The sequence below is a fragment of the Dermacentor albipictus genome, chromosome 8 (genome assembly GCF_038994185.2).
Source record: "Dermacentor albipictus isolate Rhodes 1998 colony chromosome 8, USDA_Dalb.pri_finalv2, whole genome shotgun sequence".
Taxonomy (NCBI): domain Eukaryota; kingdom Metazoa; phylum Arthropoda; class Arachnida; order Ixodida; family Ixodidae; genus Dermacentor; species Dermacentor albipictus.
The window spans coordinates 132,166,776-132,193,197 of NC_091828.1; the positions used below are offsets into that span (position 1 = coordinate 132,166,776).

The following is a 26,422-nucleotide window of genomic DNA, read 5'->3' on the forward strand; positions in this document are numbered from 1 at the left end:
AGGGTTTTTTTCTTTTTTTGATTGTTTAACCTAAGGAGCACATTAGGCAGTATAATAGTAAGAGCTTGGTGGCGCAGCCCACCGCCCCGTTCCAAAGGGGACGCTCATGACATTCATCCATCCATCCATCCACCCGCAGTTGCATTATATGGCTACTCTGAAAGTAATATGAAAGCGCAGGAGGCTATAGTTTCGCAATCTATTTGGCAAACGGCAGTGACTCGCTCTTTATTCACAGTGCGACGAATGAGAGTTACCTCCGTTTTGTCGTACTATTTGTCGTGCCTCTGTGGCTCCGAGTAGCGTGCCTCTATGGTTTGGAGTAGCGTGCCTCTATGGCTTGGAGTACCCGTACCTCATCAGAAGGACCACAAGTCTGGAAGGGGAAATTTGCGGGTGCAAAGAGACGATAGCGGAAAGTTCTCAGCAAGATTAAGAACCATCTCATTACGGAAGCCGAAATACTTGGACCCTGGCATACCCTGGTCCCACTGACGTGGGCCCGGACTGCTTTAAAAACTCTAGTGTGCTTTCTAAGAGCTACTGGACTGATTGAAAAACCATAGTGTGCGTAATGGTGCTTTTTTTTATCTTATCTTCTTTTCTCATCTTTGCTGACCTTACCCCGTCCCCCCGTACAAAATAGCCAACCGGGCACTTAATCAGGTTAACCTTTCTGCCTCTCCCCTTTTGTTTGCTCTCTCTCTTTCTCACAGGTACGACGTGGTGCGAGTGAAGAAACGTTTTCACCTTTCGGTAAGGTCGTGGGCAGTGCAGTATATCGGTGAGTGAAATTTAGTTTTGATGAGTTTGTACCTCCTGTCACTCCTGTCATCGTTTGACCCTAGAGACGATACTTTGGTTTTATAAAGAACTTCATCGCGTATTGCGTTCTAACACCTGCCTTTAGGCGGAAGACAGAACGACAGATGATGTTTCTATTAAGAAGGCGCCTGACGACGACGAAGACGTATGCACTTGATATTCTTGCTTGGTTATGCGAAGCATAGGTTTTGTTTCAAAGTATTGTAGCACTATAGCGATGTTGTCGGAGCCTTTGTCGCTGGTCCGTTTCGCGGTGTTTGACTTCGAAAACTGTAATGCACGTTACAGCTGGCGAGCCAAGCAGCTCTCTGAAAGCGTGACACGGCAAATAAATAACGGGTTTTCTACCATATTTCCACTTCTTCAGAGCTCATAGAACACTCATGAGCCTTGCGAAAAAGGAAGAATAATTATTTATGATTACATCATCGTGTATTGATTCCGACCTAGCCAATGTGTGGTCGCGTATAAGCGAGGGACCCAAACTAGAGCACTGCACATGCACAGGCTGGAGACCCAGGCCGGCCTGGCTCCGTGGTTCCAAGCCATGGCCCACCCTGGACCCGCGTTAATAAGGCTGGGCCCGGCCCGTGGCCAGGCACTCGTTACTAAGCTTAGCCAGGGCCCGCGCATGCATAACCAGACCCGTCCTGGCCCGGGCACGCTTGATAGAATTTGTTGATTATCATTATTAATATTGGTGCCTGACCTTGTGTAGAGGATGCTCAGACAGAAAATCCGGAGTGTACATGCATTGAAATGTTTTACCCGGGGTCGTAGCTCGGCGGTTGAGCTGTTGATGCGCTGCTAACCTCTGGGATGCGGGTTTGATTCCTGGTCACGGCGGCCGCATTTCTATGGGGGTGACATGCCCATGCGTACCTATAGATTTAGGTGCACGTTACAGAACTCCAGGTGATCGAAATTAAACCGGACCGCACTACGGCAGGCCTCGTAATCGTATCGTCGTTTTGGCACGCAATACCGCAGAAGATGAGATGCATGAAAAGTCATTACAATAAAAGAACAGTGACAAATAACACGAAATAGTGACAACTAGCACGAAAAAGCGGATAGAAGGAAACTCAGGGCATTCTCTTTGATGATTTTGTCTACACTTCCCGTTGGGAACAATAACGATTACACAAATTTTTGAAGGAGGCTTGTGATTAATATTTTGTTGCAGCAAGGTTGTATGTGGTGAACAGCAAGCAAAAGCAGATGAAATGTTAATAGTATATATTCTAACTTCCCCACGGAAACGTAATCAAGAGCTACAATATAAATTATATTATCGGGCTATCGCACACCATGCTTCAGGCTATCCCGGATATAAGGTCACTGCCTTTTTTTCTAAATAAACGCAGAAAATACTTTTAAAATAACACGCAAAGACATAAAAGGATTGTACCGGAAAACGATGCCACAAAAATAGGAGCGTGCAAAGTGTCTTGTGCGAAAACAGCAGATTGTCCAGGCCATCTGGCTTCAAGCAGGTCCTCCTCTCTTGGAGTACGTACCCAGCTGAACTAAAATTGCGTTCGCTACCAACAGATCGTGCCGTATGTGTTCGCCTCACCCTCTGAGTGTCTAATCCACTGCAGTGTATAAGCGATGAAATACCGAAATGTTTGTTTCTCCCATGGGAACCTCAGGTATCTGTCTGGCCCATCGCCTGGGGCTGTTGTTCTACCGCTTGTGCGCATGCATTTACCTTGATTGTACGATTTGGTCCTATGAGGTTATTCAGCATGCGAAAATATCTATACATATACAAACAGGTAAATTCACTTGCATACAGCGTAAAATAAACGCACAAGTAGAAAGATGCACCTGTTGCGTCAGCGCTACAATGATATAATAATATCAAGATTCCTAATCGTGCAATCGCAAAAGCAGTAATAGGGAAATGGTCTGAAGAGAGGTATCTTGTATAACTTTTTTTTCCTTACGCGGAAACGATGTTCGGTTTTCTGGAAAAGAAAAAAATGAGAGCTTCATTTGTATTGCTTTTTTTGCTAAGGTTAGTAAAAGCCAGCTATTTGCACTTGTCACTTCAGTTTGGCACATTATTTCTTTGACCATGCGATCCGCAACGCTCGCGTCTCCTCGAAGGCCCAACTTAGGCCCTTTAATGAGGGTGCCAGAGCACAGCCCGGGCCTGGTCCGCACCCGCCGAAAAACACGTCAGACGCGCCGGCCCGCGGGGTAGGCCGGGCTCGGGCTTTCGGGTTGTCCTGAGCCCGTCCGGTGCTCCAACCCAAGCTCCAGATGACAAAAAATTTAAGCAGAACATTCGTATGGTTATGAAGTTCTGATGAGACACATTCTTTGCGTGTTGATTCGATATACGATCCTTACGGCGTAAAACTGCATACCTTCTCATTCATGCATCATAACTACGTATCAAAACCCTTTCCCAAATCCTTTCCAACCAAATCCAGCCAAATCCTTTCCGACCGCGCTATTCTAGTCACTTTGGATGTTGGTGCCCTTTACACTAACATACCCACGAGTGAAGAAATTGAAGCTGTATCGAAATCCCTCGCAATCAATGCCCAAGCGCACGCTCCTGAAGTTTACCTGTCGCTCCTTATGTTGGTTCTCACGCTCAACTATTTCGGATTCGATTCTATTCACTACCTGCAAACTTTCGGCACTAGCATGTGGACATCATTTGCTCCCACGTATGCGAACATTTTCATGGCACAGCTTGAAGCAGACCTGCTGAAATTCTGCCTTTCAAAACCCCACGCCTATCTTCGTTACATCGACGACGTATGTATAATATGGGCACACGTCACAAGCGTGTTAACCGATTAATTAGCCATTTCAATCGCTTTTACCCGAGTATCAACTTTACTGCTCACCACTCTCCTAGCCAAATAAGCTTCCTTGACACGACGGTCTGCATAGAAAACGGAAAACCGAGAACGACACTTTACCGGAAGCCTACAGATAGCCAGAAATATTTAGACTACAACGGTCATCACCCGCGACACTGCAAGCACGGAATTTTTGTCGGACAATAGAAATGAATAACAGGAATCTGCAGCGAAGACAACGATTACATCTACCACCTAAATGACCTTAAAACAACGCTAGCAGAAAGAAACTATCCTCAAGTTGTTCTCGATAGAGCTTAGGATCTAGCCTCAAGATTGGAGACAGTCGGAATCAGCTAAGAAACAGCCTACAGCCAGAATCTGACAGACTGCCAGCCTTCATAACAAAATATTCGAATGCACTCCCAAACATAAACAACATCCTACGAAAATACCACCCAGTATTATGAAGTAACGAGCATCTGAGAAAATCGTTCCCGGATGTACCAAGGCTTACATATCGCCGCAACAGAAACAGTAAAGACTTGTTAGTATGCGCAAAAGTCAACCAACATCATTCCCCCGTAATAAGAGCATGTTGTCGCCCCAGGTAGAAACCTGTAGGCACCTTCAAAGTGACATTAAAATTAAAAGCACCGCAAATAGTTATACACACGAAGTCAAAACTAGCTTCACTTGTACAAGTTCGGATGCGATTTATGTTTGAATGCTCCTTTTGTAAGAAAAAATATATCGGTGAAACGGGCAATCAATGAACGTCAGATTAAACGGACATCGCGCGCACGCAGCTAAACAGCTTCCCAAAGCCATCGCCGAGCATTTCAACCTACCAGGTCATAACTTTGATGAACCTAAACTCTACATATTGCAGTAAAATTTCCGTTCTGAACGAGACAGAAAATACTGAGAATTTTACGTTATCCATTAGTTCAAGACATTGCAACCAATAGGTATAAACGCTTCAAAGGGAACTTTAGAATCTATTCGCTATGCTAAATTTCAAACTATAGGCAACAAAACTTAGTTTGGTTGCTTTGTCTATTTTTTCTTGCTTTTTCTTTTTTACGTTCTTTTCCTTTTCTGTCATTCGTTTATTTTCTTCGCCTTTCCTCCTTTCTTTTCCTTGTATTTACTTATTTATTTATTTATTTATTACATTTCAGTATTTCTTTATATATATTTCTTTTGACGGGTACCGGTTTCTGCCGCTCCTTCTATTATATCTTTGACAGACAGGATAGCCCGCGACCACCAGCGAGGCAGGCAATAGAGGGCTGCTAACCCGCCGTGCTTGCTCAGTGGCTATGGTGTTAGGCTGCTGAGCACGAGGTAGCGGGATCGAATCCTGGCCACGGCGGCCTCATTCCGTTGGGGGCGAAATGCGAAAACACCCATGTACTTAGATTTAGGTGCACGTTAAAGAACCGCAGGTGGTCGAAATTTACGGAGTCCTCCACTACGACATGCCTCATAATCAGAAAGTGGTTTTGGCACGTGAAACCCCATAATTTATTTTTTTTTCGTAGAGAGCTGCTGTGCACGCAGTTGACACGCGGACTCACACACGACCGTTGACACGTGGCTGGCAGACGGCCGTGTCGCCGGCTTTGTGCACAGCACTCCTTTATCCTCAATTCTACACCCTCGCCGTTAACACACACTCGCTCGTGGCCGCACCCACCCGGCTCACCCCCTCTGCCCTTTAGCACAAGCCTACCTATATATACTGTGCCGAGGAAAGCATATGTGGCCTTGAAAAAGACAAGCCCACTTGTCGAAACATTCTCCCGCTTTACCTTGTTCTCGTTTTACTCATCGTCTTGAGTTTCCATCTCGCGCCTTCCCCGTGTTTTTCTGGATAACTAAGTATCGGCACTTGAAATAGTAATGGGCAAAACAGTTGCTCGGGACATAAAATTCGGCTCAGAATTTGTGAGGTCTTGGCCATCAGAGAAATAAACTATCCTGCATGAATTGCCTAATTAAATTATGAGATCACTGCGACACCTAGGTGTGCAAAGTGTTTTGGAAGAGCACCTTCATTTAGCGCTTACCTCTGACCTGTTGGAACTACTCTTCTCCACAGGCATATCATCAATGCTGGCCTTCGGTCTAGGACAGTGAAGAGCGACATTCTTCCGGTTATACGAAGAATCAAAAGCCGGCTTCTTGTCCGCCATTTACGTTCTTCGCTGCAGAAATGGTATGAATGCGTACGCTGAATGAATATACATGTCTTTTTAATAGAGCTGCATAAAGAGCGCTTATATTTAGACACTCAATAATTTTTAGAAAAAAAAAAGGCCTCTAGGGTTTCGCAAATCCTGCTTCCACAGGTGGTTTGTGCAGTTTGGTGAGCAAGATTTTCACGAACTAATGTCGTCAAGTACATAATTAACAAAATAGCTAATAAGCCCATTTATATTAAGAAGTTCTCCTTTAGACCTAACACAAAGGTAAGTGTAAACGACACATTTGTTTCGTGTAGAAAGTATAATAATGAATGGTAAAAGGGCCGACGAATATACAACCCTCTACGTGCCACCGTCTTCAACCACTGTGTGGTTCGGCAGTGGCTTGTACCGAGGGGATTTTAAAGGAATCCGCGTTCGAGATCGGGAGGACGTTGCGGGCGCACGCTTGTTGCCCAGGAGTTGGCGAAGACGGGCTCGAGGAAGTCCGGGAGACACGGAAAGGGAGTTTTCCACATTCCCGATTTCAAATACAGGGATGTTGCAGAACGGACACGGCACGCGGGTCGCATGGCGGTCACGGCAGACGCGCCGCCGACATGCGTTCCTCTCCTTGCCCGACCACCACGCGGGATGCGTCGCGCGATTTCTCCGACGCGGCTCCGAGAAAGTGCGGAAGGCAGCGGACCCGCCTGCATCTCGCTGAGCATAGCCGCACGGGAAAACACACTGGGCGTTGCGGTGGAGAGACGGATCGCGATTATGTTATAGGTGTTGTTTACATCGATAACCTCAGGACACTCGTACACGAAGAGCTCTCTATTTCAATAAATAAATAAATAAATAAATAAATAAATAAATAAATAAATAAATAAATAAATAAATAAATAAATAAATAAATAAATAAATAAATAAATTTAGTCTTTTTGTGGGGACTGCCATCTGTGAAAATTTCAACTTCGAGTTCTCAGTGTCAAATTTGATAATGAATATCTCGTCACTGAAGCGCTCTGGAGATATCAAACAAAATGTAGCTGTATTTGAATACGATGATTTGGAAGTTCTTCATAAAGACTTATGCTATAATCGTGATACTAAAAAAAGCGATATGACAAATTTTTGAGAAATATGTATTGCTGGAACGACAGAAAGCTGAGCTAGTTGGTAAGTATTCATTATGCAAAATATAAGTGAGGCCTGCAGACAGGACACAAGAGTAGAGAAGTGGACAACACGAACGCCGGCGTTCGTGTTGTCCACTTCTCTACTCTTGTGTCCTGTCTGCACGCCTCACTTATATTTTGCATAATGGCGTATGTATTGCTGGTTGTACTTCTTCGCGACGATTGTGTACGCTAAAGTAACCAACTATCTGTGTAAGCCGCAACTGCATAGCCAGCATATCATTTTTATTAGATTTACTGCTGGCGTAACTTTGAAAGCCCGTGTAGTGCAGTAAGGTACGCGGCCGAGCTACAGGTGTTGATCCATGGTGTTTGACAGCGCGAACTTGGACAAAGGACGGCGAAAGAGTGTGCGTTTGTCGCCTCTTTCGCCGTCCTTTCTCCATCGCTGTCAAATATCCGTATAGTGTAGCGGTCTCAGTCCATAGAGCTGCTCTGTAGAAGACCTAGCTGTCCCATTGTCGAAACGTTGATGCCAGTCTGAGTCTTCCTTTGTTCGCCCGCTGTTGACCAAGGATGACTTGCACGGACATTTAATAACTAAAATAATAACGAATTTGAGAACGCGCTCTTGTGCGGACTATAGCATTGTCTATGGAACATTTCAGAACGGGTTCTTAAATTCGGTATTTTCGTTATTGAATGTTCGTGCAATGCGCCGCATATTACGACATGCGATTGTATAGCTTGAATTTCCTTTGTCAATGCTATAATGCTGAGCAGATAAGTTATTTTTCTTGGTGCGGAATGAACGATAGTAATTTAACGCAAACAATCAGTCTCTTTTCTTTTCAGCAACGCATGACGACAACAACAAATTGCTCGACCTGAAACTTATTCGTTTGCAGGACTGGACATAATTCCGGATTTCACATCTTATGCGGCTTCGTACGCATACTGTGGTATGAGGCGCTCTGGGTGGTCATGACAGGATTCGCATTCTTCACAAATTACATGATCCGGGTGCCGTTACTTGAGTGAGTCATGCCACGAACTTTTGTTTACTTCTACTTTGAGCTTCACACTGGAGCAATCTGGGCATCCGTTTTAGTTGTTGCTCGTTTTCGCCTACATTTTAGCATTTTCGCTATGTGTAGCCGGACCAATCAATACAGAAGAAATGTAAACTAGTTGACGGTTTGCTTGAACTCAGAATACAATGCGCTCCTCTGGAAGCACAGGTTGTAAAGGGACGCGTCTAATGCACCTTGTGCGAAATTTTATTTCGTGACGAGGACAAAGTTTATTTAGTGCAATTTCCACAGGAGTTGTCAGGGATGCGTATAAAATGTCTTTTCAAGGCTATGAGCTTATGGGTTAGCGCTTCTATTCGACTATTAACTACAGAGTTTTTGAAAAGATTGTGACCACGAATTGATAAGAAAGAGTTAGCTTGTTAACACTGATTACGTATACCCTAACGTACGCCTGTCAATATTGTATAGAGAAAAATGTATAAGATATGGAATAACGGTTTAGGAAAGGTTTATACAGGGTGTTTCGCGTAACTTTTTCCAAGGATGTAAAGAAGTGGTTAGCCGCAGCTGAATGAAGCCAACGGCATATGCTTTGCTCTTGGTGACGGTCTTTAGAGTGTTTTTCATATTCCGCCTAATTACGTTGTAGCGGCAGTAACATCGGCGTCACACGAGGGATGACGTTGACGCCTCGTGTAGCCGCGAGCGTCTACGTCATCTCTCGTGCGACGCCGATGCTGCTGCCGCTACAAGGTAAAGTAGATGCACTATGCAAACATTTTAATATTCGCTTCAGGGCGAGGTGCGTTTCGTTGTGTTGTAAAGGGGGTTTTGAAACGACCGACCCAATTTTTTGTGGCAACGCGCATGGTGCGTGGCGATTGTTTTTCGGCGTTTAAGGAAAGCCTGCGAAATATGGAATAAAGTCACGTGACTGCGCTCGTGTGCTATCGTATTACAGCGCTATCAAATGCGCGTCGAGCCAATCGCGTATCGGGGACGACGGCGCTTCCTCTCCATGTGCCAGTGGCAAAGATGCTGACGCAATGCGAAGCCGCCCGCTTTGCCACGGTCCGCTCGCGCGGTTCATTCGCACGAGCCGCGAATGAGCTCGGCCCAAGAATTTTGATAGCCGTAGCCAGCGCCACCATTGCCACCTCACAACAAACTCTCTTCTGTGAAGATGTGGTTGTCTCAAAGTGGTTCCTGCGCTTCCGATGGAAGCCTCTGGTTGAAACGCTGATCGACGTGTTGGTAGGGGCAATAATCAGAAATTCAGAGTTAAGGTAGCACCGATTAATCCTTCATTGCAGAACAGCGCGTTTCCTCCGCATCCGTGAAAACTGGTGGAGGTGCGTCACGCACACTGCAAAAAAACGTCGGAGGCCCGCTATGAACTGGCCATCTCGGAGGCTATGTTTTTTCAGCAGCTCAATGCGTGTTGTGAGTCACAGGAGCGCACAGAGACGGCGCCACACTCCCGAACGTAAAACTGCTCGAACAGCTTGAAACGACAGCGCTTCTATATTAAGTATTGATCAAATGGCGTATTATTTCATATTGGAGTACAATGAATACAATATTGAAATACAATAACAGCTTACACCTGGTTTCTGCAGGAGGTTTCAATATTAATATGATGGAAGAAAGCAATCTCACCCGCGAACTAAACACCCTCTTAAATTCCACTGGATTTACTAACTTAATTACGACGCCCACTCGTATTACATGCTCTACAGCATCGGCTTTAGATCTTATCGTGACAAATATTGACACTATTGTCTACAGCGCAGTTACTATCATATCTGATATTAGTGACCACTGTGCTGTCTTTCTAAATTACGATAACGAACCACTAGATAAAAATTTACGACAGAAGCAGCTGATTATTCAACAAATAACAGCTGAGAGTATTGAATTATTAAAAAACGACATAATGAATCAAAGCTGGTCCACTGTAATGGAGAAGAAAACTGCAAATGATGCTTATGATGATTTCATTAAAATTTTTATTCGTATCTACGCGAAACATTTTCCTTTCAAAACTTTCAAACCTGTGAGAAAGTCTGAAAAACTTTGGGTCACCCGTGAGCGTCTGAATATGATAAAAAGTAAAAAATATCTGTTATCATTCATTCTTGCACGCACGCTCTATGGACGTGTTGAAAGAACTTAAGAAACTTCGGAATGGAGTAAATGCAGAACACAGACGTGCTAAACAAGCCTATTATCTTCGTATTTTTGAAAATGCTGGTCGACAACGATGTAACGCCACTTGGAAGCTCATCAATAATATACTTGGCCGTGAAAATAAACATGCTCTGCCTGAATCCTTTACACTTGGTGGTCGCGATTTAACTGGCGCATCACTCACATATCACTTCAACAACCACTTAAACGCAGTAACTCCATGTAATGAACATATGGAATAGGCTACAGGACGCCGCAATATGAAGCAGAGCATCTTGATCCAACAGATAAAAATGAAGTGTATCGCACTTTTATGTGCTCAAATAATACTAAATCACTCAATGCCGATAATTTGCAGATCTCTCCTATAAAACACGTTATACATTTCATCACAGAAGTTCTTGCACATATCTTTAACTTAATTATGGAATCTGGAGTTTTTCCAGAAGCTATGAGAAGAGCCAGAATATCAGTCATTTTTAAGGGAGGCGATCGTAACATCGAAAGTAATTACAGACCTATTTCTGTCCTTACTGTCTTCTCTAAGTGCCTAGAAAAAGTTATCTTTGATCGAAGTGCGCGGTTCTTCAATAAATTTAATGTTCTAACAGATGCCCAGTTTGGCTTTCGAAGCGGCAAGTCTACTGAAACTGCACTGCTGACACTGAAAGAAGCTATAGTTCATCGCACTGAAAAAAACGAATTCACACTCGGTATTTTTTAAAATTTCAGCAAGGCCTTTTATTCCCTTGACCACAGCATTCTTTTGCACAAACTAGAATTAAATGGCATTCGTGGTAGTTCCTTATCTTTACTAAATCTTATCTTCAAAATAGATTTCAGTGTGTACTCATTAATAAGTGTAGCTCGTCATTCTTACCTATCACTTGCGGTGTACTGCAAGGGAGTATATTGGGTCCCCTGATGTTCAATGTTTATATCAACGGTATCGATAACATGGACACAACAGTTAAGTACGTAATATACGCAGATGATTCAACGATACTTATCTCTGACATTAACCTGCCTCATCCAATATCCAGATCTAACGACGTACTTTCGGAGATTTCCTCGTGGTCAAAAATCAATAGACTAAAGATTAATCCAAATAAAATTAAAGCTGTTACATTTCATGCTAAAAATAATATAGTGCCTACTCACCGGCCGTTAATTCTTGATTCACAGCGAATAGATATTGTTGATACACATAAAATACTTGGGGCTTACTTTTCATCGAACTTAAGTTTGGATGCTCACGTTAACTACCTGTGTAGGAAAATCTCACCTGTAACAGGAGTCGTGTCTCGCTGCCGTAGTCTGCTGCCACTCAAGGCCAAACTTCAAATATATCATGCATTATTTAAATCACAATGAAGTTATTGTACGTTAATTTGGGGCCCAACAACAAAAACAAGCATAAATAAAATACTTGTTCTACAAAAAAAGGACAATGCGCTACATTGGAAACATTGAACGTCTAGGAACCACTTGCAAATCGTTTGAAAGGTTCAGTATAGTTCGGGTTGACAACATTTACTCATACCGTTTGTCGAACACACTCTACTTTTCAAACAGAGAACTCTCGTACTTTATTACAGCCTTATCATGTCTAGAGCGTCGTGTTTTTACAGTACCTACAAGAAACACCCATATATGGTCTATACCTCGATTTCGTACAACTCATAAGTATCAAACTTTGGCATACAACGTCCCAATACACTAAACACATGAAAACACAACCAGTTGCAGTAAAAAACAGTTACGTTCTTTCTTTTGTTCTATTGTTTGCTAGTGAAAGATTCAGTATCTATAAATATGTACATATATCTAAATATATCTAATAATATATAGTATCTAAATATCTAACATATATGCTGCTTCCAAATCGGTCATTAAAACATCAATTTTTTTGTTGTTTTTTTGCAGAATTTTTAGAGTGTTTGTGTCAGTGGTAAATATGCGATACTATGTGTCGAAATTTGCATATGCATTTTCATGTGCATTGTATTTCAAGTGTATTTGTGTGATGTATGAATGTTATATTATGCATTGTAATCTGCATGTTTTTCATTTTTGCCTTTGTAACGGCGTACCTTAGTCCCTTTTCCTGTGCACCTTGTATAGCCGCTGCCATGTAACGGTCACCTGGGCCCCGTCAAGCCGTTTTTACGTCTTTTAGCCAAACGTACCTTCCAGAATATTGTCTGGTAAATAAACTCGAACTTGAACTTAATTTTATTGTCATTGCCTACTTGAGAATTATAAAAGAAACGTAGGACGCCATCGGACGACGGTTCTGTCTTTTTGATGCACGACTCTGATCCTGCTCCAGGTGTGTGGGCATTTTACAGCTACGAAAGAACTGCTCCTGTGCGAAATAATGCTTGGGATATGCATAACTTTAGTTTGTTTAGTTAATATTTAGGTGCAGTATATGCTTTGGACATTTTTGGAGCATTTTCCTTAATTTCACCTTGACTAATTTATTGCCGCTTCTGCTCTAGTGTGCATTTCACATAATAAGTTTATCACTACACGTGTGGAAGTCCTCTTTCTGGTGCTGTTTGTTTAACGAGCCAAGAGTCTTGTTGAGGCGAGTTTCGCCCGAATCCGAGATTTGTCTAGTTGATGTCCATTCAAGACATCCAATTATCAAACAGCCTAATAACGCGCCACGAGAAGGATCTCGTGCACAGTTTATGTACCATGAAGTGCATGAAAAATTGTCTCCTTCTAGGGCAATGATTGAGGACTTCAGCAGTCAGCCTGACCGAGCATTGACCGTGCTCTTTGTATCGAGCTGCGTGATGGACGTGTTTCTCTCTGGTTTCATGGAATACGTATCCGTGCGATGCACCGTACAACTAAAGGCCCTCATGGAAGCAGCGCTGTTCACGAAGGTTAGTCGCGCCTCATGCTTCACAGCGTTTTCTTTTAGCTTGGGAAAATTAAAACTTCTCCCAAACGAATGTAACCGCACCAGGTGTTCGTGACTCTGGTTATATGACTGGTGACGAACGTGAACACCTGAGCTGTAGTGAGAGAGCGCACACCGGGGTGAGGGGGCAGGAGAGTTGGCAGTGGCCGTTTGCCGCAGGCGAGCGGCAGGAAGGACAGACAAACAGACGAAAACTTTGGGGTAAACCTTAGGTCCATGTTGCAGTAAGCACGTATGCAGATGTCGTTGCATGCATCGTGTAAAGAAAATACCGTATGAACGCGTGTAAGGGCCGCACCCGTGTATGGGCCGCACCCCCAACTTCCCGAAGCAAATATTTAAAAAAAAAATATCCGTGTAAGGGCCGCACCCCGAACTTTCCACGACCCACGTGTGATTAGCCTTCAAAATGCGCGCGCACGGAAGCTTCCAGATGCCGCCCACGGATGGCGCCGATGTCGCGGGTCATCATCATCATCATATTTTCTTTCTGCCGCGAGCTTCCGCAATCCATATCGTCATCGGTATCATCAGCCCTGGCCACCATGCTGGCCACCCCGGCTTTGTTTTGCGACTGTCGAAGGCACGCGAGTTGTAGCAGCGTATGTGATTTTGAAAAGGAAGAGGATTCCGAATGAGGCTTTCCCCAAGGGAATTGTAGTTCGAGCCCAAGAAAAGGGCTGGATGGATGATGAGCTCGTCCTCGATTGGATCAAGAGCGTTTGGCAGAATCGCCCAGGCGCGATGTTGGCCAAACGATCGCTGCTCGTCTTGGATAGCTTCCGCGGTCATTTGACGGATAGAGTCAAAAAACAACTGGGCAGTATCCGCACAGACATGGCCGTTATTCCGGGCGGCCTCACCGGCGTGCTGCAACCACTGGACGTGAGCATTAACCGGCCTTTTAAGGTTGAGTTCCGGAGGCAATACTCGGAATGGATTGCAAACGGCGATCACGATGAGACTCCGACTGGGCGGCTCAAGAGGGCACCGCTCGCGACTGTGCTGGGCTGGATTTTGACCGCGTGGAATTCGGTGTCTACGGACATTGTATCCCGCAGCTTCAAAGTGACCGGGATTTCCAGCGATTTGGACGGAACTGAAGACGACGACTTGTGGGGTGATGAGCCAGAAGAATGCAGCACCAGCTCGGAGTCTGAGGACTCCGCGAGTGATGATGACTGATTGTAAATAGTGATGATTGATGAGGATTATTGTAAATAAACGCGCATTCACTTATTGGTCTGTTTTTACTTGAAAAAAAAATTTTTTTTCGTATGTCGCGTGTATGGGCCGCACCCCGAAAATAGGCCCTCGAATTTGTAAAAAAAAGTGCGGCCCTTACACGCGTTTATACGGTACGCTTTCTGGGGAGGTATTCTGTAACAGTCCACAGACTGGACTGTTTATTTCGGCCGTTCCTGATTGGCTAAGGCCGCTCGCCTCCTCCTCGCTCGTACAGCTGCATTCAATCAGCAGCCGCCGAAATCGACAGACTACTAGGTGGTCTCGTACAGAATACTCACCCCCCCCCCCCCCCCCAAGGTTTGCTCACATAACGTATATAGTGTAATAAGAGGCACGTGTGAGATCGAAGAGCAATATTTTCAATTTAATATTGTGTCATTTCGATTTCGGGAAGGGGGGGGAGAAGAAGGGGAGGGAGCTGAAGTGACTAAGTACACCGGACGCACGCTCTTCCGAACATTCTGCACATTGCACAATAAGAATTAAGGCAGAGCTCATCTCATGGTGACTGTCGACAGTAATGCGAATAGCATTCGAGCAATGTAGCGACAGACCGTATGCCTGAAGTCACATCTATTTGACGCGGGTAGTGGTAATACTGAGACTTTCGTTGCTTCGGCTGTATGCCACATACTCCGATGTCGTCGCAGTCCGCTCGCACTCGCTGGCCAAGGTCGCCCATGAGCATAGCGGCGTGACGACGACGCAGTGGCGGTGCAATGGCGAAGAAGGAATGATTTCGACGGGCCGACAAGGGCCGTGAAACGGGGACGGCATGAATGCAATGAGATGACCAAGTCTGCATGATGGCGACGGCGGGACCACGACGTATGACGAAAACCGGATGAAGAATCTGGGGGGCGATGACGATGGCGCGACCACCGGTGGCATGGCGACGACGGTACCACGGCGGATGCATGATAGCGTCTGTCTGACGATGACGCCATGACGACGATGGCACGACAACAGTGGCATAATCACGAATGAATGAAGTCAGCATAATGATAATCGAATGAGAAACAATGAATGACGTCGGTGGATTGACGAAGATCGTGTGACGACAATTGGATGAGGTTACTGAAGTGATGATGGTGAGATAACACCATGGCGACGATAGCGTGATGACGACAGTACGGCGACGACTATGTGGCGACGACGGCATGATGGGAGTCGGATATTGAAGTTACAATGACGATATTGCAAAGCTGTGATGACAATGATGAACGACTGCGATCGCATTACGACCACGAAAACATATACCCTGTGACCCAAGTTGGTAGACAACTTGGTTCACTGGGTCATCGCAGATGTGTGGGACGACGACGGCAATGACGAGAGTCAGATCACGAAGCGGGAATGACGACGATGGAACGGCCATGACGGCATCACGACCACATAATGACCTAATATGAGAGACAACTTCGGTCACTGGTTTGGCGTAAGCAGATAGATAGATAGATAGATAGATAGATAGATAGATAGATAGATAGATAGATAGATAGATAGATAGATAGATAGATAGATAGATAGATAGATAGATAGATAGATAGATAGATAGATAGATAGATAGATAGATAGATAGATAGATAGATAGATAGATAGATAGATAGATAGATAGATAGATAGATAGATAGATAGATAGATAGATAGATAGATAGGCTCAATATGGCTGAAATAGTTAAAGAATGCAGTTCGTATTGAGCGTCGATTTGTTACTCTTTCCCTTTTCAGACAACGCGCATGAGTGCCCGAGCCCTTGCGGAGACTCCCACCGGTTACCTCGTCTCTCTGGTGGGAGTGGATTGCGAACAGCTCAACGTCGCTGCCATTGTGATCTCCCAATCTGTGAGCGGCCTCCTCTGCTTTCCGCTGGTCTTGTGGATGCTGGCCAAGCGCGTCGGGGTTCTGCCCGTCATCGGCTGCATCGCCTGGCAGCTGGCATCGCTAGCTCTTTTCGTCCCGGCCTCGAAAGTGCAGACAGGACTTTGGGCAAGTACTTTGCCCCACTGATAAACGTTACAGGTTTGTTGAAGGCTGGATGTGTTCTAACACGTTGCGTATATCTACTTTAAAAACGTAGCCTTTATTACGAGAGAATCAAGCTACTTTAGATTCACACCGATGCACCTGGGGCCTGCTGAGTGACCACCACTGTTGATTAGCCTGCATATCTTCCCCGGTCGCAAGCGTCGCTGCCATTCTATCCCCGTAGTGTCATCGGAATGTAAGATTAGGGGTTGTGTTCTAAAACAGTACAAAGAGTGTCGCCAAGGAGGAGAAAGAGGAGAAAGTAGAGGAGCAGGTGGGATGTCGTTCGATACAAACGCACCTAGCTTTCCAAATACGGAGGGCAAGTTCATCGCTCGAGCCCCCCTTATCAAGTGCTGTATAGCCTGAGCACTCGGTATGCATTGCAATCATCTCGCCTTAACACGGCAAAATCAGACGGACATAATCAGTTCGATCGTATTGGATATAGGGGAACTTGAACCTACACCATATTGTTACAACTCGATTAAAAAAGAAATTTGTCGTACCAAAGTATTATTTTGGGCACTTAGGTGTGAATGTTGAAGCTGTTAACTTCGATTTATAACAGCACACGAAAATCAGGACATGGAGAAATGCCCGTGTTCGTTTGTGCTTGTTGATATCTGTGAACACATCAATTTAAACCCTTCAGTTTCAAGTTGCAGTTGCAAGTTGTCAGCCCTTGTGGTGTGTGCGTTCTTCCTATTTGTCCTGGTTTTTCTGCGCTGCTATATATTGAAATAATGAATTTCCAATTCGCCGAAATTTCAGTTTTATTGCTGAAACGCTAGTATTTAGCAAAGTACGAGTTTATGCGTGTATCTTGTGTTCTTCATACTGCATTAAACACATTCATCTCGTTAAGAAAGCCACAGAAATCCTGCGAATTGTCTGCTCATACGTAAATATTGTTTGGCTCGGCTTCGTTTTCGCTTACTTGCTTTTCCAAGCTTGCCCGCGTCTATCCATGGCCTTTCCGGTGACAAATAATGCTTAGGCTTCAGTAGGCAATGGTGAAATTTTCTCGCCGCACGCGGCCCCTTCAATGCGATCGAGCCGGGCACGAGCGCGCCTCGACGGAGCATTGCGGTCGACAGGTGAACGCCGGCCGCCGCAGTTGAGGGCAGCGTGCATCGCCGCGGTGCCGTGTCACCCTCGCTGTGGTTATGCGCGCGTCCTTTGTCCACAGAGCCTCTCGCATGCGTTCTGACTGCGCCTCGGTGAGGCCCAATGAAAACGCGCCACGCGTCTAAACGTGCTCGCTTGCCCGCGAGGTGCTCATTACTCGAACGACGTTCAGCAGCATTCAATTGGACATGGGGCCACCCCAAAATCTCAAGTAGCCCACACCTAAATGTCAAGTTGACCTACTCCCAAATTTAAGTAGGTCCAGCCCCAAGTTTCAAGTTAGCCGAGCCGCACATTTCAGATGTGCCAACCTCAAATTTTAAGTAAACCCAACCCAAATTTAAAGTTGGCTGACCCCAAAATTTCAGTTGAGCCACTCCCTAGCCACAAACTTCAAGTTGACACCCCCCCTCCCCAAATTCAGATTGACCCACATGCAAACTTCAAATAGACCCATCCCCAAATTTGAGTTGACTCTACCTCCAAATTTAACTTCGCCCACACCCACATTTCAAGTCAGCCTATCCCGATTCAGGTCGGCCCACCCCGAAATTTCAACTTGTCCCACCCCAAATTTTCATTCCATTCCAATTTATTTTAGTTTGCTTCGTCAAAAAGGAGGAGATGGGGCTAAAAGTCGCAGTAGCGACTTCACAAGGATCCCAACTCCCTATTACGTAGCAGTACAGCTGTCGCGGTAAGCGAACATCCTTCATAGCGACAAATACTTGGAACACTGATCACAGTAAATACGCGTACAAGGAGGTGATTTTATATTGCATAGACAAATAGAAAACAAAAAAGAACTTTTAAGCGAATAATACAGTAAGAGGACACTGCTATACCAGGACAGTTTGTCCCGACAAGAACACTTAATAGAAACGTTTAGATTGTCCGATATTCGGGTAAACGCAGGCGGACGGGGCGCTGGGGCGGAGGCGTAAACGTGAGCGTTCTGCATGGTGCAGCCACCGGGAGGCGCACAGCTCAAAGAGACAAAAATATGAAAGAGCGTAGGTTTGGGCATGTTGGTATTCCATAGCGTTTAGGTTTTTAGCGCACGAAAAGGAACGAGAGACAGAGGTACGACGCGGACACAGCGACAACTTCCAATTGTTTCATTCTACGAAGCGGTACACATATATATAGGTAACAGACAACAGCGTACGCATGCGCATATATACTGGTTTCTAATCAAATGAGACAGCATTGAGACATATGTCACGAAAAGTTAAGATGATATCGAAGTTGAAAAAGCGACCATGCATAGCTAAAAAAAAAAATTTTTTTTGTAATTGCAAGATTAAAATGCCATCTACATCAAGTCACCCTCTTGTCATGTTTAAAAAGTCGAATTCTTTTTTTGAAAGATCGATTGAAGGCACGCGAACACAAGCGTTCCCCAAACTAGCGATCTTCGCGGCTTCAATAATCTCACGTGTTGTTTGCGTTGGGCTTCTTCCTATCACAGTGCACTGATTATAAATGGGGCTGCACTCATGCTTTCTGTAGGGAAAAGCCAGATGCCCCACTCCTCCAGGTTCTCCTTAAGTTCACCCCTCCAAGGTCTCCTTAAGACCGCAAAACGCGGGTGACAGGATGAGAAGTTTACTTCACCGGAAATTGCGCGAGTGAAGCAGAAACGCGCAGTAATACCGTACATCGACGATATCTCGCACAGACTGAAGAAGATTGGCAATAACGCAAATGTAAGCGTCATTTTTTAGCGCCAATCAAGCTGTCCAACTTGTGCAAGGCCAGCTAATGTGGTTCTGAGAAGAACAGTTGCCGGACAAATCATAGGGAAGTCTATGTTCTTTGTGAGAACAATATCGTGTATGAACTGCCCCTGTCGTGCGGCAAAAAAATACATCGGCCAAACAGGGAAGGTGCGCAAATGATAGGCTGCGTGAACACGTAAATAATGTTCGAACTGGAGGAGTGGGGCATCTCTCGGGCTTTTCACTGCAGAAATCGTGAGTGCAGTCCCACAATTTACCCCTCTTGGGTCTTTAAGGTAATAACATGAAATGAAATGAAATTTATAATCAGTGCACTGTGGCGTGATAGGAAGAAGCCCAACGCAAACAACTCATGAGATTATTGAAGCGGCGAAGATCGCTAGTTTGGAGAACGCTTGTGCTAGCGCGCCTTCAATCGATATTAAAAAAAAAACAAGAACTAGATTTTTTAAACCTGACACAGAGGGGTGCTTGATGGGAATGGAATTTTAATCTTACAATGACAAAAAAAATTTGGGGGGCTATGCATGGTCGCTTTTTCATCTTCGATATCATCTTAACTTTCCATTACACACGTCTCCTTGCTGTCTGATTTGATTAAAAACCAGTACATATGCGCTTGCGTACGCTGTTGTCTGTTACCTATATATATGTTTACCGCTTCGCAGAACGAAACAATTGTTGGAAGTTGGCGCTGCGCCCGCGTCGTACCTCTGTCTCTCGGCCCTTTTCGTGCACTAAAAACCTAAAAAACAAGAACTGAGCGTATTCTACTTCGCTGCGGGTGTAAATTTTTGGCACTGGTGTAATCGTGTTGCTGCCAAAAATTTACATCCGCAGCAAATTAACATACACTTAGTTACTGTAATATTAGCTCTTTTTGTCTCTTTGAGCTATGCGCTACGCGGTGGCTGCACCATGCAGGTCGCTCACGTTTACGCCTCCGACCCCACGCCCTGTCCGTCTGCATTGACCCGAATACCGGACAAGCTATACCTCTCTAATGGCTCTAGTAGAAGCACACAGAGGATGAAAGCCCTGCTTAAATAGTTTATTTATTAGTACAGGCATCGTGTAACGTAATGATTGTGTGTAACCGTATTCTCTGCTGGTGGGCACAGCCCATGGTTCTTTGAACCTCATATTCTTTACACATGGTTTTATGTTTCAAATTCGCTAAAGAGAGAGAATAATTTTCGTTATAACAGAGGAAGCATTTGTACATCATCGTTCGTTTGTAGTCAAATAAAGAAAACACCAGTAAAATATCGTATTTGAAAGGTAGAGGCACGGGACATTTGGGGGGCTATACACCGGACTGCACTTTTCTGAAGGATATGCAGCTTTTTTTTTCAGATTTGTAGCCACAGTTGTACACTACACAATACTACACTCTAGAAGAGAGGAGACAAGTTAACTATAAAGCAAAATTTTAACTTTCACGGGAAGTATGTACCTTAACCTTGATATAATGCCGAAAGCACTGTAAATTTTCGTTTGAATGTGCTCAGTGTGCTCATTCCAGTTTAAATGTTCTGAAAAATTAACTCCAAGAATTTTTGCGGAGCTTACAAAATTTATACCGTCATTGTCTAAGTGAACGTTAATTATGTGTGATAATTTCTTGCATTTAGGTCGGTATAATATCGCCTTTGTTTTTGCAGAGTTTATTATTAGGCGAATAATTAAGAGAAAACAAATCCGGGCTAGTGTTGCCAATAAAAGATTTACCAGAGAGAGGTTTCTCAACACTTTGGTCATTGCCTTGATAGCTATACACCTTCATTCAAAATGCTATCCGAGATAGCTGGCAATCTGGCTGGGTAAATGAACGCGTTTGTTTTGCGCCATAGCACCTCCGGCGTTTGCGTATCTTTCTCGCAAAATAAATTGATTTAATGCGGATATTTTGCTTTTTTAGCATAGACGTAAGCTGATTTCTATATGCTTTGAATTCTGCTAGCAACACTGGGTCTCTTGACTTCACAAATTTTGCGTACATGGTGTTTTAATGCTGTATCATCTTTAACAATCAACGAGGGCCTTTTTAGACTTTCCAGTGCGATATAAGAAAGTGGGCCACGTCCGAAATTCAGGTTGTCTTACCCCGAATTTTAGGCTGCCTCACTCCCAAATTTAAGTTGGGCCACCCCCAAATTTTATTTGGCCCACGCCCAAATTTAAGTTGGGCCACCCTCCAAGTTGGCCACGCCCAAAATTTACGTATGCCCACGCTTACTATGAGCTTCCCCAGGTATTTTCTAAGGAGCCCTGGGTATCTCTGTGGCTATTCTCTTTTCTTTTATTTCTTTTTGCATTAAATTGTTCCTTATAACTTAAAACCTTCCAATCATCTACATTTACATTATCATAACGATTAAATGTCAACTTTTCAAGTTATGCAACTTTGTGCAGATACATGACATTACATTTTTCGCGTGACAGGGATTGGGACCTCGCCAAAGAATGCTTACACATTAAAAAAGTGTCATGCAGCAATTTTGATGTGGTTGAGCCTTATACGCTCTTGTTCGGCGCTGCATTAACAGAAGCGCGTCAACCGCCACCGGGACGAGCGGTTGAGGAAGATGGCCGACACTCTGTCGTGTGTCCGGCTGGTCAAGTTCTACGCCTGGGAAGACGCAGTTGTCCGGGTGATGAGTCGCTTCCGCGAGAGGGAGGTGTTCTTCATCTTCCTCGCCAACCTTCTCGATGGCTTCATCGACTCTCTGCAGAACTCTTCCAGTTCCATGGTGAGACCACAATGTCCGACTTTCATGCGGCGTGAACGAACTGCACCGGTTGTTACAAGCGAGAAGCATCTGTACTTGTGTACCACAATTAGAAACAGCGCAAGTGACAGTTATGCTTGCAGCACACCGAGTTTTAGAGCGACATAAGAGTTACCCTAGCGTAAAACTATTTGTCTTTGTCGGCCAACAACTAACCGGTCACTTAGTACTTCTAAAAAGAAATAAAAGGAAAAAGAAAACTTTGAAGAATGAGCGATAGCTAAAGTTGTAAAGATTCATAAAAAAAAGATAGACTGCAAGAGCAACAACAGGGCAAAAACCTGCGTCCACCGCCTGCAGGGTGCCATGGTCACAACTGCTTTTGGCACCCCTGCACCACCGGTTTCGGTATTGTATGAATATTGTATAGAGCAAGCATGTTCCCACTCTTTTCCTTATTTCGACATTTGCATTACGATATTCTTGTTTATTTCCGGAAATATCACGAAGGTAATCACGAAATGCCTTTCATTACAGATGACCATAATCCTCCTCGGAACGTACGCAGCTGTTAACAGGCCGGCTACACTGACAGCAGCGCGGTCGTTCTCCGCCCTCTACATGCTGTCTATTATGGATGTTGTGGTAGTCAACATGGCTTCTGTGCTCCGCAATCGAAGTATGGTGCGTATTTCGCAGGCCTATTCAAGCTATCATACCACATCTGAATTTCAGCGCCGGATTTATTTCACGCATAGTCCATGCATTACTTGCGTGGAGAGGCGTCGCATTGGCCGAGATTTAATCAAAAACAGTAGTTACGGACACTTCCAGGAGACAACAACATATAAATAGAAGTTAGGTCTTCACTAGCTTTGCGGCCCTGCGGTCAGCCATAGCAGCACTGTACAGTATAACTTGAAGTCATGGTTAATCGAAGCAGCAAATTCCATTGCAACTATCACGCGGCGACAGGGCTTTAATGGGCTGCCTCTGACTAGAGGCGCAATTTACGAAAGCCGACTGCTTCCCTAATTGAAATGGCTAAAACACCCATGTACTGCGCGTGAAGCTTTAAACAAACAACCAGTCTTATGTTTTTGTACTCGTGATGACTTCGAGTGCGACATTCTTTTGACTTTTTTTAAAGGACATTCTTTAAAGCGGCTTGAGTCTAGACCGTTTTCGGAGGCAGACTTTCTTCTGCCATGGCATCATACGTGGCACTTTCGCAAAGCAACGCGTGCGGGAAGTCTACTGATTTCAGTGACTCACTGTAGCTGTGTGAACCACTTCAAATAAATGTCACTTTCTTAAACCATCGGTGTATTCCTAAAAAAATCTGAGCACTTGATGTTCCTGCCCATAGCGGACACGGTGCATAGTGCATGCCTGAAAATTTTCAGCAGTTGAAGAACGGATTTTCAAAGTGATGCCGACGCCATGGTTTTGAGCTAGTACAGTTGCAAAATCCTTAGGAACGCAGAAGACCACGAACTGGCATTGCACCATTGACCAGCAGGTGGGCGCTCGAATTTGTCGGTCAGTGTTAGCCGGTCACTCACGTGACGTGTCATACCTGTGTATTTTATGTTTTGTGTGGAGAGACCTGTATGTCCCAATTGAGGGTGATGCTTCGGCAGTGCCGGCAAAACTACTAATCCTGGCGTACCGACCTCTCAGGTGTCGGAAGGCTTGCGAAGAATGACGAAGACTCTCACCGCTGAGGAAGAGACCTTCGAAAGGAATAATAACAAGCAGAGCATTAACTTGAAAAAAGGTTGGTGATTCTCCGCGTTGCCTCTCTTTTCGCTGACCGCCTGCGTTTGTTGCGTTTGTCAGTCTAGTGTTTCTAGAATGCTACTCGTAGGGATCACATAATAGCGGTCGAACAAGTAACGTCGCTGCAGCCAACACTTCGAGAAAAGGACAAAAAACAATCGCCTTGGGGCTCCAGCGACACTGCTTGTTCGCCACTTCAGGTGATCACTTCAAGCCTCTCTCTTCCTGTGCCTTATTTACCTGCCACTTGACCTTCTGTGTTTGCTACTTCACAAGGGCATTCGAGTAGTGCAAAAGGAGCGTATAAAACAATGTGCCGCTTAATGAAGAGGCTGCCAGCGCAGCCTCTTCATTTAAACGCTGGCTTTTGAGCACGGCCACGGCAGAAGGAAACTCAAAAATTTATGCTTGAGTCATCTTTTGCGCGACTGCGTGTTTTGGGGTACCTGCACCACCTACGTATTAATCAACAAGTAGTGCTAATCTGGAACAAGGTCTTGGGCTGGCGTGGCTTGGCTTAAGGATTATTTGTGACTGCTGTTGCTACTCGCGGTCTTTTGTTGCAGCATATGTTGGCATTTTTCGCATTCATATGTTTGACACACTAGCCTGACGAACTATTCGAGTCCCTTCTTGGAATGTCTTGTTAGCGCATGCTGTCGGAGTTTAAAACTGGCTTCTGACTGGATGATCTCTGCAGTTATGCTTAAGTAGAATAGAAAATAGCAACATCTGCACTATATATGTTGCCCGTGTAGGGCGTTTCGTTTGAAACTTGCATTGAAGTAATTGCTGCACACGTTTCGTTTAAGAGGAAGCTTTGCCTCAGGAGCGGCAGCTAAATTCACGGGGAAAGGAGGAATTGTACGCCTGGGCATCCGATACACTGAATTTGGTGCGGTTTGTAGCATCCATTAGAAAAAAATTCAGATTATGCCGACAATAGAAAGTAAATGAAAAGAACAGAAAGAACCAGCTAATAAATTAAAGTTTTGTAACTCAGCAATAGTAATAAAAAGCTGCTCCTATCGATAATCTAAAGCTAACATAAATTATGCGCCGATCCGAAGTTTAGCAATAATTTCAAGGTACGTCTTTCGCAAAACCCTAATGAATATTGTACCAGGTGAGTTATCAAAGCCATGTTGAAATGGAAAAAAAAATTCGCAGGTAACTAATATGTCTAATAAATTCAGTTAAGCATACACTGATATATCGTATTTTCGTGCTTTAGGCCATGTAAGAGACCCTGCTTATGTCTGCTGATGTCTGCTATGTCTGCTGATGTCGGCTTTTGAAACAGAAACAAAATTTCAACCGTTCTGCGTCAATTTATTTTGTCGCCGATTTTGGTCTATGCTTGTAATCGAGGATGAGGTCATAAATTTCTGCTCCCTGTTGTTGGCAAAGCTTAACCATTTTTGGTAAAAGTGAATATATATATATATATTCAATTCAATTCAATTCAGTTTATTCGGACATACATAGATGGTACAGGATGTCCACGAGGCGCGACAAAAGGAGGCAACAATGCCTCCTGATGATGATGATGATGAAAAACCTTATTTATCCCTCTTTAAAGGGAAGGGGGCAATGGAATAGAGGGTGGGGGAGGAACTACTTGAAGTAGGCCTCCTTTATCCTCTCAGCCCACTCCAGGATGGCCTCCTGAAGATCGGGCCTGGAGCTGCGCAAGGCAGCCTCCCACTGCTCCTCACTAGATATTAACTGCTTGAGGAAAGGGGGAAGGGGGTGCTTAGACAGGGTCTTCACCTCGAGATCACACATTATGACAGCAGGTCGGCACGACAAATTACTGCATTCTGCAGATCTCACTACATTGCGAGTTCAAAGAAATCAGTGGAAGTTCAGAAATACAATGCTGTATCACATATGACAAATTATCCTATGATTTAATATTATACATTGAATTCATCATTATAATTCACGGAAACAATGATGTAGAAAATCGTTCAAATAGCACTTGCTCAAAATAAAAGAAAGGTACAATTCTAAGCAAAAGAGACAGGAGAGGAAAGCTTCATTTTCATTTTTTCCTTAAATTGAGAAAGGGTTTGGCAATCATTTATGCAGTTGATCATTAAAGGATAAGTGTTACAGAGTGTAACTATTTGGTTGTCTATGCTCTGAGTACCATAATTTGTGCGTGACTTCGACCAAACCATAGATACAGTGCGCAAGTTATGGGTAAGGTTCCTGTTTAAGTACTTCAAGCGGAAGGATGTAAAATCTTGTTTAATGTAATGAAAAATAAGTACAGCCAATGAGAAGATGTAAAGGCGATAGTACGGCAGTACCTTAACTGCGTCGTACAGGGATTCTTTGATAACAGGTGCGGAACGGAGTACCGTCTTCAACGCCCTGAACTGAAGCGAGAAAAGGCGGTCTGAATCTGATTTGTTACATGTACCCCAATCTAGCTGACAGTACATAAAGTAGGAGTGAACTACGGAAAAATAAATCTGCTTTCTCAAGCGCAGAGGTAAAAGATATTTTACGCGTTGCAACAAACCGATGGACCTAGATGCTTTCAAACGAACCTGATCCACGTGATCTGTCCATGTTAAGTCATATTTGAAACAGACG

At 44.3% G+C, this 26,422-nt stretch overlaps 2 protein-coding genes across 3 annotated transcripts in view; both read left to right on the forward strand.

The window, feature by feature from the left end:
- LOC135905872 (uncharacterized) overlaps nucleotides 1-788 on the forward strand; it is a 31,775-nt gene extending 30,987 nt beyond the window's left edge. The window contains exon 6 of the mRNA XM_065436987.2: nucleotides 717-788. Within this exon, the coding sequence (XP_065293059.2) occupies nucleotides 717-788 (72 nt within the window). The remainder of the gene's footprint in view (nucleotides 1-716) is intronic.
- LOC135905857 (ATP-binding cassette sub-family C member 2-like) overlaps nucleotides 721-26,422 on the forward strand; it is a 79,829-nt gene continuing 54,127 nt past the window's right edge. The window contains exons 1-7 of one of the 2 annotated variants that reach the window (XM_070523016.1): nucleotides 721-784; nucleotides 5,758-5,874; nucleotides 12,952-13,114; nucleotides 16,132-16,389; nucleotides 21,851-22,054; nucleotides 22,571-22,717; nucleotides 23,717-23,813. In XM_070523016.1, coding sequence (XP_070379117.1) covers nucleotides 12,956-13,114; nucleotides 16,132-16,389; nucleotides 21,851-22,054; nucleotides 22,571-22,717; nucleotides 23,717-23,813 — 865 coding nt within the window. In that variant the 5' untranslated portion in view covers nucleotides 721-784; nucleotides 5,758-5,874; nucleotides 12,952-12,955. Of the gene's footprint in view, nucleotides 785-5,757; nucleotides 5,875-7,900; nucleotides 8,025-12,951; nucleotides 13,115-16,131; nucleotides 16,390-21,850; nucleotides 22,055-22,570; nucleotides 22,718-23,716; nucleotides 23,814-26,422 lie in introns of those variants that run through there. The other variant, XM_065436972.2, reaches the window with a different exon arrangement.